This window comes from Rhinopithecus bieti, unplaced genomic scaffold (genome assembly GCF_001698545.2).
Source record: "Rhinopithecus bieti isolate Rb0 unplaced genomic scaffold, ASM169854v2 scaffold_13174, whole genome shotgun sequence".
Taxonomy (NCBI): domain Eukaryota; kingdom Metazoa; phylum Chordata; class Mammalia; order Primates; family Cercopithecidae; genus Rhinopithecus; species Rhinopithecus bieti.
The window spans coordinates 567,028-582,918 of NW_016807335.1; the positions used below are offsets into that span (position 1 = coordinate 567,028).

General features: G+C 41.2%; 1 protein-coding gene across 3 annotated transcripts in view; it reads left to right on the forward strand.

The window, feature by feature from the left end:
- Nucleotides 1-15,891, forward strand: part of CPVL (carboxypeptidase vitellogenic like) — a 160,641-nt gene that overhangs the window by 55,880 nt on the left and 88,870 nt on the right. For all 3 annotated transcript variants that reach the window (XM_017881353.1, XM_017881352.1, XM_017881354.1), the window contains exon 7: nt 5,304-5,370. In XM_017881353.1, the coding sequence (XP_017736842.1) occupies nt 5,304-5,370 (67 nt within the window). The remainder of the gene's footprint in view (nt 1-5,303; nt 5,371-15,891) is intronic.

Below are 15,891 nucleotides of genomic sequence, written 5' to 3' on the forward strand. Positions count from 1 at the left end.
TAGGAGTCAGAGTTTGCTGATCTCTGACAAAAGCTTTCCATTTCACTTTTCTTTCTCTCTAAGGCAGATAGGTGGCTGGGGGGAAGAGAAGAAATAACTACTTCCAAGCCCCTTTCCCAAAGATCTCTCCCTCTGCCCACCTAGAAAAGAATATGGCTGTTGTCTTCTCCACTTTTGTTTTTCACATGTTCCATGATTCAATCACTTCTATTCAGTGTCTAGGGGGATGCCCAGGACCCCACACTTCTGCTTCCATGTACAGTGGGGTCCTAGGGACATATTTGCCAAGTTCCTGGTGGGGTGTTCCCCCAGCACCTCCTCCCTTTCCTTCCACAGACGTGACGGACGGCAGTCCTCCTCACAGGCTTCCTCAGAGCCAGGGCCAGGGCTGTCTTGGCACTGTGTGCTCTCTTTCTTCAGATTAGAGACCTACTCCCCGCCCCCACCTCCCATCCCTCTTTGGTTTAAATCCAAACAAGCTCAGTGGTTAACTAGCAAACACCCTGAGGGCAGAGGTTCTGTACTGAAGAGATGCATCGGCCCCCTCTAGGACGGAGCATCACTGCCAAGCCGTTTCTGTCTCTCCTTGCCCTCCCCCGAAGACTGTTACAGCTTCCAGTTGCCCCTCCATATGGGGATGTCGACTGCTGACATGTGGTCCATCTCCTCTTGCCTGACATGTAAAGGGAACCTATTTCAAAGCATTTATTGTTTATAGCTGTTGTAGTTCTTTTTGCTTCGGGCTCTTAGAACTGGAAAATAGCTAATCAAGGGTAGTGCAGAAAACTGATTTCAGCTGTTTCCTTTATAGTTTACACTATTCGTTTCCCTTTGTGGCCACATTCTTCTCTCCAGCTCTGCAGATGGGTGTTTGGAATAAGAAGGTCGCTTCGAAACCTGCAAATGGGCTACTACAGGTTTAAAGAGTGGAGCTTTCATTTTCTCCCTTTGAAAACCAACTTTCTTTTTTCTGAAAATCCCATTCTTTTTGACTATTAATAGTACATGCCTATAAGGAGACATTTACCATTCACAGTTTTGCTGCTTTTGTGTTTGGAAATAAAACTTTTTCACGGACAAGGTGTTAAAATACTCTCCCTCTTTTCTTATTTGGAATGTGCTATTTAGTCACAATGCCTGTCTGGTTTAAAAAAAATTATGAAATTTATTAACTTTGATTTGGAGTACACTAGCTGGTGCCACTCTTCTTCTGCCATTGTTTACCAATTGCCTATGATGTGCCAGCTGCTGTTCTTGGTGCTGGTGAGACAGTAGTAAGCAATCCCCAAAGCCCCTGCCCTCCTGGTGCTTAGTCTAGTGGTGGACCTATAGTTGTTTTCTTAGCAGCCAAATGTAAGTGCTACTATGGTTTTCTCCTACATGTTGGTTTGTAATGGGAAATGATATGTAGTGTTGCTAAACAAAGCTTCATAGCAATGCAGCTAGGAAGCAGGCTTCCTATATTAAATGAGAAAACTCTGTGTCCTGTGCCAGGTGGAGAGGATCGCGGCTCAGCCTCGCTAGATGTTGAATGAATGCAAAAGAGGCTCCCCTCACCGGCTCCAACAAAGCAGCACTGCCAGGATTCCTGTTGCTGAGCTTGTGTCGGTCCAGTTCAGGGCAGGTGAGCCCCAAAGTGGGGCTTAGCCTGTGAGAGGTTTTGGCTTTGCCCAGGAAAGAATTCAAGGGTGGCCAGGTGTGGTGGCTCACACCTGTAATCCTAGCACTTTGGGAGGCCGAGACAGGCAGATCACCTGAGGTCAGGAGTTCCAGACCAGCCTGACCAACATGGAGAAACCCTGTCTCTACTAAAAATAGAAAAATTACCTCTTCTTGGTGGTGCATGCCTGTAATCCCTGCTACTCAGGAGGCTGTGGCAGGAGAATTGCTTGAACCTGGGAGGCAGAGGTTGCGGTGAGCTGAGATCACACCTTTGCACTCCAGCCTGGGCAACAAGAGCGAAACTGTCTCAATTAAAAAAAAAAAAAAAAAAGAATTCAAGGTGAGATGGAGGTAGAAGAAAACAGCTTTATTGAAGGGGCAGTGTTACAGCTCCATGTCTACTCCTACAGGGCTACTGCCTAGTCAGAGTAGCAACTTAGGGCAATTTTGCAGTCATATTTAAACCCACTTTTAATTACATGCAGATTAAGGGTTGGTTCATGCAGAATTTTCTAGGGAATGGATAGTAGCTTTTGTGTCTTTGGGTTATTGCCGTGGAAAGGGGTGGTAATGCTGGGTTGTTGCCATCATGATGGTAAACTGACGTGGCCCACTGATAGGCATGTCTTATGGAAAGCTGCTTCCACCCAGGCCCTGTCTTAGCTAGTCCTCAATTTGATCCAGCATCCAAGCCCCACCTCTGTATTTGAGTCCCATCTCCTACCTCACGTCCACTGCCAGTGACTGTAGGTACACTTTGCTTGGCTTTGGTTGGTATGGAGCTTTTGCTTAGATTACCTGAAACTCGATTATCCTGAATATTGCTTGTGTTTATGATTATGCTTCTCACTCCATTAGAACTGACCAGATTCCAGTGCTGTCTTTGGGGCTACAATGCATGATCATGTCCACTCACCTTTTCTGCCCTGCATCCACCCAATCTCTGTTTAAAAACTTATCTGAGGAATAATTTTCTTGTAGTCATTCTTCCTTGCAATGTGTTTCTCTTTTTGGTCCTTTAATGTACATTTCTGCGAGCAGAGAGCCCTCAACTAAAATTCTGTTTATTAGACAAGTCCTTGGCACAATGCCAGCAAGGTGGCCAAGTGGAATCACCAGGAAGAAGCATGCTTTTTGTGCCATGTAGCTCTTGTACCTGAATAAATGCATGGAGTGTGCACGTGTGAACACAACGCTTATGTATTATTATTTCTGAGACTGAGTCTCACTCTGTCACCAGACTGGAGTGCAGTGGCGTGATCTCGGCTCACTGCCACCTTTACCTCCCAGGCTCAAGCAATTCTGCCTCAGCCTCCTGAGTAGCTGGGACTACAGACACCCACCACCACACCCAGATAATTTTTGTATTTTTAGTAGAGACGGGGTTTCACCACGTTGGCCAGAATGGTCTCAATCTCTTGACCTTGTGATCCACCTGCCTCAGCCACCCACGGTGTGAGCATATAAAATACTTATGTATTTTATATATATATGTTTAGCAGTTCTGCTTCTAAAATTTGTAATTTCATTTGGGCTTGATTCTAGATTTTATTTTCTAGAAGATGCTCACCAGGTAATAAGAAGAGTTCTTGACTAAAATACAGTTAAATGAGCAAATGGCATATGCAAATCTAATTTACTAAATTTACTTTTTTCATTCTTCACTCTCTTTTAGGAAAAGAGAGTGCTACCATGCTACCAAGTGCTTGCTTTAAAAAAATAGCCAATTTTTTGGCTGTGAAATCAAAACTGTGAAATGAAACTTGATGATAATTTCCTCAAGTGGAGCCTTGCCTTGGAAACTTGAGCTGGAGAATCCTGCCATTTTCGAGATAGAAGTAACCTGGGAGATTATCTGCAACTAAGACTGTCAGATAAAACACAAAAGGCCCAGTTAAATTTGAATTTCAGATAAACAACAAATAACATTTTAATGTGAGTATATTCCATGCAATATTTGGAACATACTTATACTAAGCCATTATTTGTTATTTATCTGAAATTCAAAATTAAACCATGTCTTATGTTTTCATTTGCTAAATCCAGCAACCCTAATGACTCTCCAGCAAATACTACAAGGAAATAAGCTTTAAGCTAAAGCCAAAGACTTAATTGAGATTTACTAAGCTAAATTATCTATTGCCATTCCAACAAGCAGGAAGAGAGAAAAGGAAGTAGATTTTAGCCTGAAGGTTGGAGAGGGAAGGGTGGAGAATGAATGCCTATTTTTATCTGCATTCTAAAGCCAGCTTATTGCCAGCACAAACATAGAAGCTATAAAATACAGCTTCTCAGATTTAGTTGCTATAAAGGCCACTATAAATAATGGATGCAGAAATACAACAAAACTCTACAGTAGTGTTTCATGGTGAATTTTTATGCAGCCTTTGAAAGTTAAATATAGCTAGGATCATGGTGATTGTAATGACCCAATTTTGCCTCTTTGTAACCCTTGAACTTCGCCATCCTCCTGGGTTTTCAGAGCCTCCTTGCCTTTCATCTTCCCTGGGTGGTTCATGGCTTTTAGTCTCTCAGCAGGAAGCTGGGCCAAAAACCTCCCCTAGCTTCGCAGGCACTGCAGTCTGGGTCAAAATACTCATAGAGCTACTGAGTTTCACAAGTTTTTGTTTTCCTTTTTTTTGAAATATTTTGTTCAAGTAAAGAATCATTTAAAAATCCACTGTCTTCTTGCTTATTATGAAATCACTCCTTGAGTCTGTTAAAATCTATTTCATCACTAAAGTGGCTATTGGCATTCTTTTTTTATTTTTTTTATTTTTTTTGAGACAGAGTCTTACTCTGTTGCCCAGGCTGGAGTGCAGTGGTGCAATCTCAGCTCACTGCAACCTCAGCCTCCCGGGTTGAAGCGATTCTCCTGTCTCAGCCTCCTGAGTAGCTAGGACTACAGGTGCACACCACCATGCCTGGCTAATTTTAGTAGAGATAAGGTTTCACTATGTTGGCTAGGCTGGTCTCGAACTCCTGACCTCGTTATCTGCCCACCTCAGCCTCCCAAAGTGCTGGGATTACAGGCGTGAGCCACCGCCCCTGGCCAGCTGTTGGTATTCTTTAGTAAATGTGTTTTTCTTTTTTTAGCCCAGAGGCTACTGTACATTTATTTCAATATCTGTGGCCATTTGCTGTTTTTCTTTTAAATTATAGTCATCTTACAGTTTTGTGTTCTTTGGTTATTAAAATGCTGACATTCTTGGAGCTCCAGCAGAAATGTTCAGAGTCCCCACAGTGGGGTTGATAAGCAACTAAGATTTCCCTTACTTCACCACAAATCTGGGCTAATGGGATCATAAAGTTTGCAGAACTACCTCCAAGAATTGTTATGCAACATGTGAAACCTGTATTATTTGCTCAAGGTGCCCTCAACAGTTAAATGATCCAAACTGGTAACTCAGTGATTTGGAAACATGCCCAGAGTATTGATGTCCACTTGTCCAAACTTCTTATTATCAAAGTAAGCCCACACGTATTGTGTAAATAAAATGCCCTACAGGAGCTCATAGCAGAGTGGTATCTTATTTCAAATGTGAAACCTATTGCCAAAGGGTTAGATTTGATATCCTAGCATGAAGAGCTCCTGAATCATTTTTCTGATTAATTTGTATTGTTTTGTTCTTCTTTTGCAGTGCACTAATTCAGTTTTTCCAGATATTTCCTGAATATAAAAATAATGACTTTTATGTCACTGGGGAGGTAAGTAGAAGGCACGTTTCCTTGTGTGCTTCAACATCACCAGAACTGACATATGAATGTAGTTTGTTCGTTTAAAATCTATATACATATATACATGTACACATACATATCAATATTGATTCAACCTATATTCGAAATTCTCCCAATTATCAAAATACCCTTCATAACTTTTTTTTCTTTTTTTGAGTTGGAATTTCGCTCTTGTTGCCCAGGGCTGGAGTGCAGTGGCGCGATCTCAGCTCACTACAACCTCTGCCTCCCGGGTTCAAGCCATTCTCCTGCCTCAGCCTCTTAAGTAGCTGGGATTACAGGCACCTGCTACCACGCCTGGCTAATTTTTTTGTTTTTAGTAGAGATGGGGTTTCACCATGTTGTCCAGGCTGGTCTCGAACTCCTGTTCAGGTCTCGTGATCTGCCTGCCTCGGCCTCCCAAAGTGCTGGGATTACAGGCATGAGCCACTGCATCTGGCCCTTTCATAACATATTGTAAATCCCAGGGCTCAATGCATGCTCTCATATTACCATGGGTGCACTAGGTAGGCTCAGTCACCTACCTTGTTTGTTGTCCTCGTCATTCATGGTGATGATTTGAAGAGTCCAGGCCAGGTGCTTTGTAGAATGTCCCATATTCTGAATTTGTCAGATTTTTTCCTCAGTGCTTAGGTTATGTCAAAACATTTGAGCACACATATTACATAGATGGTGTGTACTTTCTGGTGCCTCACATCAGGAGGCACATGAAGTCGGTTTGTCCCACTGTTGATGATGCTAAACTGGATCACTCTGTCAAGGTGGTGTGTGCCAGATCTGGCCATTGTAAAGGCACCTGTTTCTGTTTGTAATTAATTAATAATTCAAGACCATTCAACACTGTTCCCTCAAAAAATGCCACCCAGTAGTTTTAGCATCCATTGATGATCTCTGTCTGGATCAGTTATTACACTGGGGGTGATAAAATGGTGAGTTTTCTAATGTATCTTTCTGTGGATATCACCTGGCATTCTTCCATAGGGAAAATTTTACCCTTTTCCACTATTACTCACTTTTAAAAATAGTACTGTGGATTCACAGATTGTTGTTTCTATTTGATCTGTTACAATTTGTTTTGTTTTTGATGCTTACATTGTTTTAAATTTGGTCACTGGGAACTCCTTCAACTGGCTCTTGTGCCCTTTTTGCAGGTCCCCATTAGCCTCCAAGCATGTCCTTGCTTTTTGACACAAATGTGTGTTCCAGAAGCATCTTGTACTTCTTATACTTTCCCTGTTCTAGCCTTGGAATCAGTCAGTTCTTCATGGAATGCTGGTTCTTTTTCGTGGGGAATGGCATTTAAAAAGCAAGTGCTAAGCACTAAGTGGCCCATTGCTGCTGGGATGTGTCTGTGGGCAGAGCTAGGAAACAAAATGACTTCATACTAATACCCATAATTCTGATTCCGTACCACAAGGTTCTCTTCTCTTTTCTCTGTTCCATGTTTGTTTACCCTTCTCCCACATTGAGGGCTGTGGTTCCTCATGACATCAGCATGTTTCCTCTTTTGCTTGCTTCTACAATGTGCCCAAAATGGTTTCAGAATTACTACATGAGTACCATTACCAACAAGAAACATCACAATTACTTTTAATATTTTTGCTGCAATTATTTTTATCCTTAAATTGTATCTCACTACACACTTACAATCAAAGTACTGTGTTTAAAAGTTAAAAGAATTCTATCTTTTTAAGGGTGATTCTGTTAAAATTTAATACACAGTTACATTCATTTGTCTATGTTGGTTTCAATTTTAAGGTTTGCTTTTTTCATCCTTTTAAGATTATTTTAAAAATATGTACCAGCCACTCATTTGAGAACACAGGTGCAGTTCTAGGTGCTAGGAATATAGTGGTGACTAACACTGAAAAACTACAAAAAAAATCCCTGCCCTACATTCTAGAGAGGTAGACAGTGATAACTAAAATATGTGCTAGGTACTGTACCATCAGGCAGTGACAAGCATCATGAAAGAGATGCAGTAGGGCAAGGGCCGGAGAGTGAAGGAGGTGCTATTTTGGATAAGATTGTCTGGGCAAGGCTCTTTGACAAGGAGATAATGAGCAGAACTCTGAATGATGTGGTGGGATAATTTCTGCAGTATCTGTAAGAAGAGCTTTCCTGGCAGAAGAAACTGATTGCAAAGACTCTCCAGTGGGGACAGGCTTGGCAGGTTCAAGGAAAAGCACAGAGCTGCCGTGGTGGGAACTGAGCAGAAAGAGGCCAGTGGATCCTGCAGGGCCCGGCTGCCTGTGGCAAAGAGTTTAGACTTTATTCTAAGAGTAATGGGAAACCATTGAGGGTCCAGTGTTCACTGAAAGAACATTTAGAATCGAATTCAACTGAGCACAGATATACTGAGTATCTGCTATGTTTGAGGCACTGGACAAATATTAGGAATTCGGTGATTTATCAGACGTTGACTCTGTCCTAAATCTGAAAGTCTAATAATTACAATACAGATGAAAGGCACAATTAGAGAAATATTATCTCTGATCCACGAATCTTGAAAAAAGAAAAAAAAGTTAAGAAAAAAAATTAGAGAAGTAACTGTAAAGACTAATAGCCACAGGAAAGGTACCAATCGCTACCTCAGAATGGGATCCTCAGGAAAGGCCAAGCAGAGGAGATGGCAATGAAACCAAGTTTTGAAGGATAAATAAGGGTGTGTTAGTTAAGGCTCTTTTGGTTGCAAGTGACAGAAACCCTATTTAAAGCAGCTTTAGTGAAACAGGACATTGATTGATTTAATGTCAGGTGTGGCTGGATCTGGTTGCCCATACTTTGTCATCAGGATTCTGCCTGTCATTCTCTCCTGATCTATGTACTTTGCTTTGTACTTTTCTGGTTTAATTCTCAGGCAAGTTCTTTTCATGTGGCACTCCCGCTTCTCCATCCATCGCAGGGCAGGTATAGCCTATCCATTCAACTTCCCTTTCCCAATAATTCCTCCCCTCCAGATTCCTGAATCTCAGATGATCTACTTGGATCTCATGCCTATCCTAGAACCACCAACTGGACCCAGGTGGTTGGAATATACAGATCGGCCAGAATGGTGCCTGAGGCCCACTCCACACCCTGGGAGGGTAGGAACCAGGATGGGGGCCCTCATACTCTGAACCATAAGGCCTGAGAGTAGGAGATGAGTGATCTCCAGAGGAAGATCCAAGTGATGATGCCAGAGGAAGGGCTGTAAAGATGCTGGCAAGCATGTCTGTGATGTACACTTTCAGGGAGGGAAAGAGAAAAATGGTCTGAGTTTTTCCAAGGGAATGGCAAGTAACTGGAGCTAGCAACTTCTTCTCTTTTTTCTCTTTATAAGCTATTTGGAAGGGATATTCTGACTGTTTGGCATACTACACTTTAGGTTTTTTAAGCCAGTTATGCAGTCAGGATGACTTAGAACCTCTCCTGGTAATTTCTGGCTGTTCCTTGTCTTTTAACCAATTTCAGAGCCAGGTTAGGAAAGCGAATAGGAAGTGACACTCCCCATTATTTGGCAATATATTTGGAAAATGCCCGTTCTCCACCTCCTACAGAAGAGTGATCTACTTCATGTGTAATGCCTTGTCTTGCAAATAATGTGGTGATGTTGTTAACCGTGATGCTGATGTTGATACAAACCATGATGTTTGGCAAAGCTACCAAATCCCAGATGAAAAATTTGACTTGGTTATTTCACATCTGCCTTGTGGTTTTATGCCTATAATTTCCTAATGTGTATAGAAAAGGACAGTTTTCTTTGTACCTTCCTTGCTGCCAGGATGAATACTTTTAAGGAAACCTGTGCCTTCTGAGTGATGAAGGAAGATGTGAGGTAGAGATGCTGTTGTCAGGAGTTCTTCCCCGAACTACATGGGATACGTTCAGTCTGGGGGCACTGCTCTTTCTAGAAGAAGAAAACACTAAATAATGATGCCTTGATGGTTTATCATAAATATTAGAATGCTGTGTTTCTCCAGTCTCATTGGTCCCATCTGGGTTGTCTTCTGTTTTAAGGCCATGTGGCACAAAAGAGAAGTGGAAGGCATTCTGGATTAATCATTAGGAGACCTGGGATTCAGGGCTGGCTTTGCTCCTCCCTGGATGATTTCAGGAAAGTCTTTCAGCCTCCCTGGGCCTCTGCTTTTCATCTAACAATCAGAGGAGTTGTTCGATTAGATCACTTACAAGGATATTTTGCTTTACTGGAAGTTCAAATGCAGTTATTTAGACTTACTCTTTAAGCATCTGTGTGTAATTTTAACGTAGTACCTACCCATTTTCCCTCTCGCTGCTGCCACCACCAAAAAAAAAAAAAAAAAAAAATTCTTCTAGATTTTTCAAGAAAGAAAATTCCTTTCTCTTCTAAACTCTTAATTTTCTCACACTCTTAGCAAAACTGAATAGTGCTGCTCAGTTTGTGGAGCCATCTTCAAAAAATAAACGCACAAATTCAGAATGTTTTTCTGCTTTTCAATGTAAATGCACCAGACCTAAATATCTTCATGTTTGTGTGCTATGAATGAGAGGAACCTGATGCTCAAGGGGTCTGGAGCAGCTGTTCAGAACCTTGATTTGGTGTAAAGGAGCCTGGAAATAATCATAGTACCTACTGCATAGGGTTGTTTTGAGCATTTAATTAGATAATCCTCCTCAGATATTAGCCTAGTGACTGTGGTGAGTACCCAACACGTGATGACTACTATTACCATTCATGTTGAAAAGCTGGGTTAATATATTATGTCTCCCAAGCACACAGCCTAATGCCTGTAGACAAGAGCTGAAGTGTTAATAGAAGCTCCACTAACTCATTGCTGGGATATGGCATTGTCCCCTCTACTCTATGTCTATGATTTTGAAATCATTTTTAAAAGCAATAGTTACTTTGTCTAAAAAAAATGGAGCTTAGCAGTTGACATTAGAAGTTGTGCTTGTTTTTTATATGGGCAGCAGCAAAATGTGTCAGGACCCACCCCAGGCTCCTGCCTTGCCATGTGGACGATGGTGTGGCTACACCAGAGAAAGTGGCGTGGGCCTGCTCTCAGCGCAGAGGAGAGGGGAGAAGCTGCTTTATCTTCTTCCTTCTCTTCATGTCTGCCCAGAACACCAACTGGAATTAATTTTCCCTAAAAAGCGACAAATGTGTCTGTAAATCACCCTCCTCAAGACATGAAAAAAATATACTTCAAAAAGAGAAACAAGCTGCATTTAATTCCCATAATTAACTTTCTTTATAAGTGTGATCCTTTCTGAGCCAGTAACTATTAGTGAGATTGCCCTTGTTCTTGAGGCACAGACACATTTAGCATCCTCTCAATTGTACGTGAGCCCGGGTAGAAGTTAAAGCAAAACAGCCCTCACTGGAAGGCAGGCAGGTGACGATGGGGGACTGCGCATTGTTCTCTGAGCCTGTGTCTTTATGTGCCACTCAAGGGGAAGAGTCAGTGCATGTGGGAGGTTGTGGCAATGGATGGGAATGCTTCCAAACTAGCAGGGCATGTGGTTAAAACGGGACATCTCTTCTCCATCAGCAAAAAAGGGCAGACTCTCTTTATAAACAGTTTTGCAACCATAATTTATTTGAGGACCCAATAGAGACAAAACTTTGAAGCTATTTAAAAATGAATTAGGGAGCTTAATGGGATACTTTATCTTCATCTGCATGGGTGAAGTCCCTGTTGAAAGTACAGTGTCTGACGACCTTAATTGAAGTCATCATGGCCCATTGGGTTAGGTGGCAAGCTCCCAGTATGCGAGAGCCATGTTTGTTTGTTTTATTCGATACTAAGCACAGTGTGTAATGATTATTATAGAATGAAGTTCATGCAAGACTGCCTTTAGATAAAATAAAAATACTGATATTTCTTTCCTGCATCTTTCAACCTCCCCCCCGCCCCCCGCTTTTTTTTTTTTTTTTTTTTTGGAGACGAAGTGTCATTCTGTTTCCTAAGCTGGAGTGCAGCATCACGATCTCGGCTCACTGCAGCCTCCAGTTCCCAGCTTCAAGTGATTCTCCTGCCTCAGCCTCCCAAGTAGCTGGAATTACAGGCACATGCCACCATGCCCGCCTAATTTTTGTATTTTTGGTAGAGACAGGGTTTCACTCTGTTGGCCAGGCTGGCCTTGAACTCCTGACCTGGTGATCTGCCCACCTCAGTCTCCCAAAGTGCTGAGATTACAGGTGTAAGCCACTGCAGCCAGCCGCTTTCTTTTTTTAAAATTTTTATTTTAGGTTTGGGGGTACATGTGAACGTTTGTTACATAAACAAACATGTATCACAGAGGTTTGTTGTACATATTATTACATCACCCAGGTATTAAGCTCAGTACCCAGTAATGATCTTTTCTGCTCTTCTCGCCTCCGTTTCATTACCCTTCTCTTCCTGCACTATGTCCCGGGTCCTCAGGACTCTCCTTTGGCCTCCCTTGTTTTCCAGGGCCATCCTCCCACCTCAGCCTTCCTCTTCTCAGTCTATTGTGTACAGACTTGTATTTCTCCATGCTTCTTCCATCCCTATCATGATTGTTCTTTTTCTCTCCCCATTCTGACTTGTTATCAGCTCCATAGAAAGTTCCATAGAAAGGACCTGATGAATTAAACCCAATATGGTGGACTCTCAACATGTTTGCATTTGAGTAGAGACAGAGCCTACCTGATGGATAGATATTTGTAATAGGGTAATTTCAAGCAGTGACATGTAGTGGGGTGGCAACCAAGGTGGGGTGGGAGAGCGATTCTAGAAGTAGGCCTATGATTATTAGCATTCTATGTAAGCCTGTACCATCATCCTATTAGCCCGGGCTTGGGACCATTAAATTTAATGGCTAGAAGGGATCCTTTAAGAACATCTAGTTCATGTATTTTATCTGTAGATTTTACTAGAGAATGTTTATTGAGAATGGACTGTATGGTAGACATCATGCTAAGCACTGTTTTATGCATTACCTCATTTAATCCTAACAGCTGCCTTAAAAAATACGTGCTATGATTATTCTTCCCATTTTACAGGTGAGGTGACTGAGGCTTAGTGAGGTTAGGTGTGCCTTACCAAGGTCACCCAGCCAGAAAGTGGAGGAGCCAGCATTGGAACCTAAGCAATCAGACTCCAGAGCCTGAAGATGGTGGTGAAGAAATGAGCTAGTGGTGCAGCCTTGTTCACCAAAATGCTTGTTCACCAAGCTGGGTGCTCTCACCTTGAACTTGCACTGTCTCCAGGACCTGCTTCAGATTCTGTTTGTGTAGAAGGGAATCAAACGCCCCCTTCCATATTTAATGCTGAAACTCTAAGGTTATCAACCTTACACAAACAGGAAATAAGTTCTCTAGCTTCTTGAATGTCTTTCTGGCCAAGACTGTTTTAATCATAAAGACTTGGCTTTGATCATTAAGTTTTATAGAGTAAGTGGAAGTTTCAAGTGATATAAGGACTTGAAGTCTTTGGAATGCAATTATTTCTCAAGGCTTGGAACTTGCTGAATTTTATTAGATAACATTCAAGCTGTTTTAACTCTTGAACCTATGACAAATCTCTATTTTCAGTTATGTTCATCTGCACTTGCCAATATTTTCTTTTAGAATTGAAAATGGATTTGTGACTATTTAATGAGTTTAATATTACAAAAATCAAGGTTTAAGCTGTAACTAAAGAACTGAATAAGGGCATATGGAAATGTTTGCAAGTTTGATCTCTGGCTTTTGTACAGCATATCCAAATCAAGTCAACACATATATACTGAGGTTGCATGGAAAAGAATATGCGTAAATCAGAAGTCATTATAAGCTTTGTCAGGAATGAGTTACCATGCTGGAGCAGGCAGCATAGAGACCTAAATAGTACTTGATTAGATGAGATGTTTAGGTTGGAAATGAGAAATGCTAAGTTACATCTATTATGCAGCTTCATCCTTCTGAATTGTATCTACAGTGAGCAAACAAAGATTCAGTTTGTTGACTGTGGCCCGGTGTGTTCAGACTCTTTATTTAAAAGTCAAATTAACTGTAGTCTCCATTTTAAACAAAAGGGTTTATTCATCTCATTGAGTCACCTGGCTTCATGCTGGATTTCTCCAAATTGGCACTGAACTCAGAGTAGGTGGGAAAAGGATGCATCTTGTTCACCTATGCCTGTCAATGATGGCTTTTTTTTTAAGGAGTATCTTCTCAATAGAAAATAAGAATATATCATTTGGGAGGCAGCATGTATTTTTGCATAAGTTTATGTGACTAAAATTGGCTATAGATTGAAATGTTTTGCTATATGTCTATGCCTGTAGATTTTGCAAGTTTCTTTTAAGCCCATATTCCAAAAAAAAAATAGATGCTTTGATAAAGTCGTATTCTTGTTGGAAGGCTTTTTTTTTTTTTTAATTGTAGCAATGTGGTCTTGAAATTAGATGACGCATGGTCTAGAAATGTCTAGGAAGTTATAGAGATTACCACAACACTGAAATTCCAGCTTTCCTCATTCATTAATTTTCTGAACTGGCCATTTTAAGGCCACACTCCTCTCTTCAGAGAAAATAATGGTACTGAAGGAAATGAGATTCTACCCCAGGCTAGATGAAGCCAAAGTAGGTTACCCTAGCCTAATCTTGCCCTCTTGGCTGCTACATGGTACCCATTACCCCGAGGTTTTCAACAGGTTTTGTGGCTTTCCTGGGGTGTTCAATGTGTGTATAAAGTTCTCTTTGAGGCATTGAAGCTGTCTTGTTCCCTCTGGTCTTCTCCCATAAATGGGTGGCAGCTCTATCGTAGTCTGTGCCTGGGACGAGCTGGAGAACAAGGGAATGATATGACTGATTCCAGAAGGGCAGTGCGCCTTGATTCCTTCTGGGGATACAGAGGAGCTCTCACCAGCCCAGTAGTGGATTCTTCAAAGAAGGATTTTTTTTTTTTCTCTTGTGTAGCTGGGGAAAGTGGGGTTCAAGCAGGGCAGGGAGCTTCGAATGACCCTCAGGGTCTTCAGTGTACCATTGCTGAAGTTGACAACTCCCTCTTTCCACCTGCCAGGCAAATAATAGGAACTAAGGCCTGTGGATGGTGAAACTTCGTGTCCAGGTTTAGCTGTGTCTTATTTCAAAAGCCATTGCTCATTATCATTGACAAAGTTCTGAATTTTTTTTGCCATGAAATGTGTACCTAGAAGCAAGGCAGAGAATGACTGTATAAGTGTATCTATTTTTTTCCTACTAAACTTCAGAGAAATGTAGTCAACTGAGAGTAGCTTAAACAACAGTAACTGCTACCATATGTGAAATTTCTGTAAGAGAACATTGTTTCCATTTTAATATTATTCTCTGACACTGTTTGTTTTCCTCTGGAGGAGCTGATTGAAGCTGGACTTTAGCTATGAAATCTTTTTCCCTTCCTTGAAAGTAACCAAATGGCAGGTTACAGTAAGTAGGCTATGTATGTTGTTGAAATATATAAGAAAAGAGAGACTCAGGCAAAAGACACAATTACAGGTTTTCTCTACACCCAATTTCATTGTGTTTTTACACATCTGGATAATTAACCAAACACTGCATTCTCTCTATTTTTACAAGTACAATGTGCTCCTCACGGGATTTCCATCAGGCTGGAAAAAAAAATCGCAGACCAAGATTCAAAACTACTATTCAACTATGATGTTGAGGCCTTTTTCTCTCCTGGGAGAAATAAAAGATTGAGAACTGAATTCTGAGATCCTTCTGATGTAGGAGGAAAATTGGAAGTTTATTGCCTTTTTAAGCTCCAGCAAATACAAGCATGTACAAACACACCCTAATACCTCTGGTCCTTCTTGTTGGAGGTCAGCTCGAAATATGGTCACCATGGGAAAAATTAACCAAGTCAGAGCAGTGCTGGAAATTGCAGCTTGAAGCTCTTTTAATAATTAGAAAGGAATAATAAGGACATCCTAGAATTCTGATGTGTTGAGTGCCAACCTAGTTTGAATTCTGTTCGATGTGTTATGTTTATCTGGCTGAGTTTCTCATTTGAAGGTCCCTGCCAAATTCTAAAATAATATGTGTTCAGATAGTTTCTGGCCACACTTTTCCTCTTTCTTTTTAAAATGGCTTTGGTATTGCTTTGAGCTTTTATGAGGCCAGCGTCTGATCCCATGTTAAAAGGTTCGTGTTAATTCACAGACTTCAGGGGCTTCATTGACCAGCTGCTGCCCACACCGGTGAACACCATGGGGAGGTCAGAGAAGCCATGGGACCAAGAGTTCTGTTTGTTGTTGCTGTTTTCATTAGAACTCAGAACAAAAGAAGCAATAGTTCATTAAATTACAGAATCACTGTTATAAGCCTAAGGGACCATATAGTCGATTTCTAATCCATAAGGCAGTCACACCTAAATTCTTCCCCCGAAATATGGGGTTCTATAATATATATACAGGAAAAGGCAAATGAGGTAAAATAAAACATACTTGATTTATTACCTGGTTGTCTTTTGAAGTACTTAATGGCAGTCAGAGAATCATTAAATTGAGAAATAAATGGTTCAAAAAGAATAAATGAGTC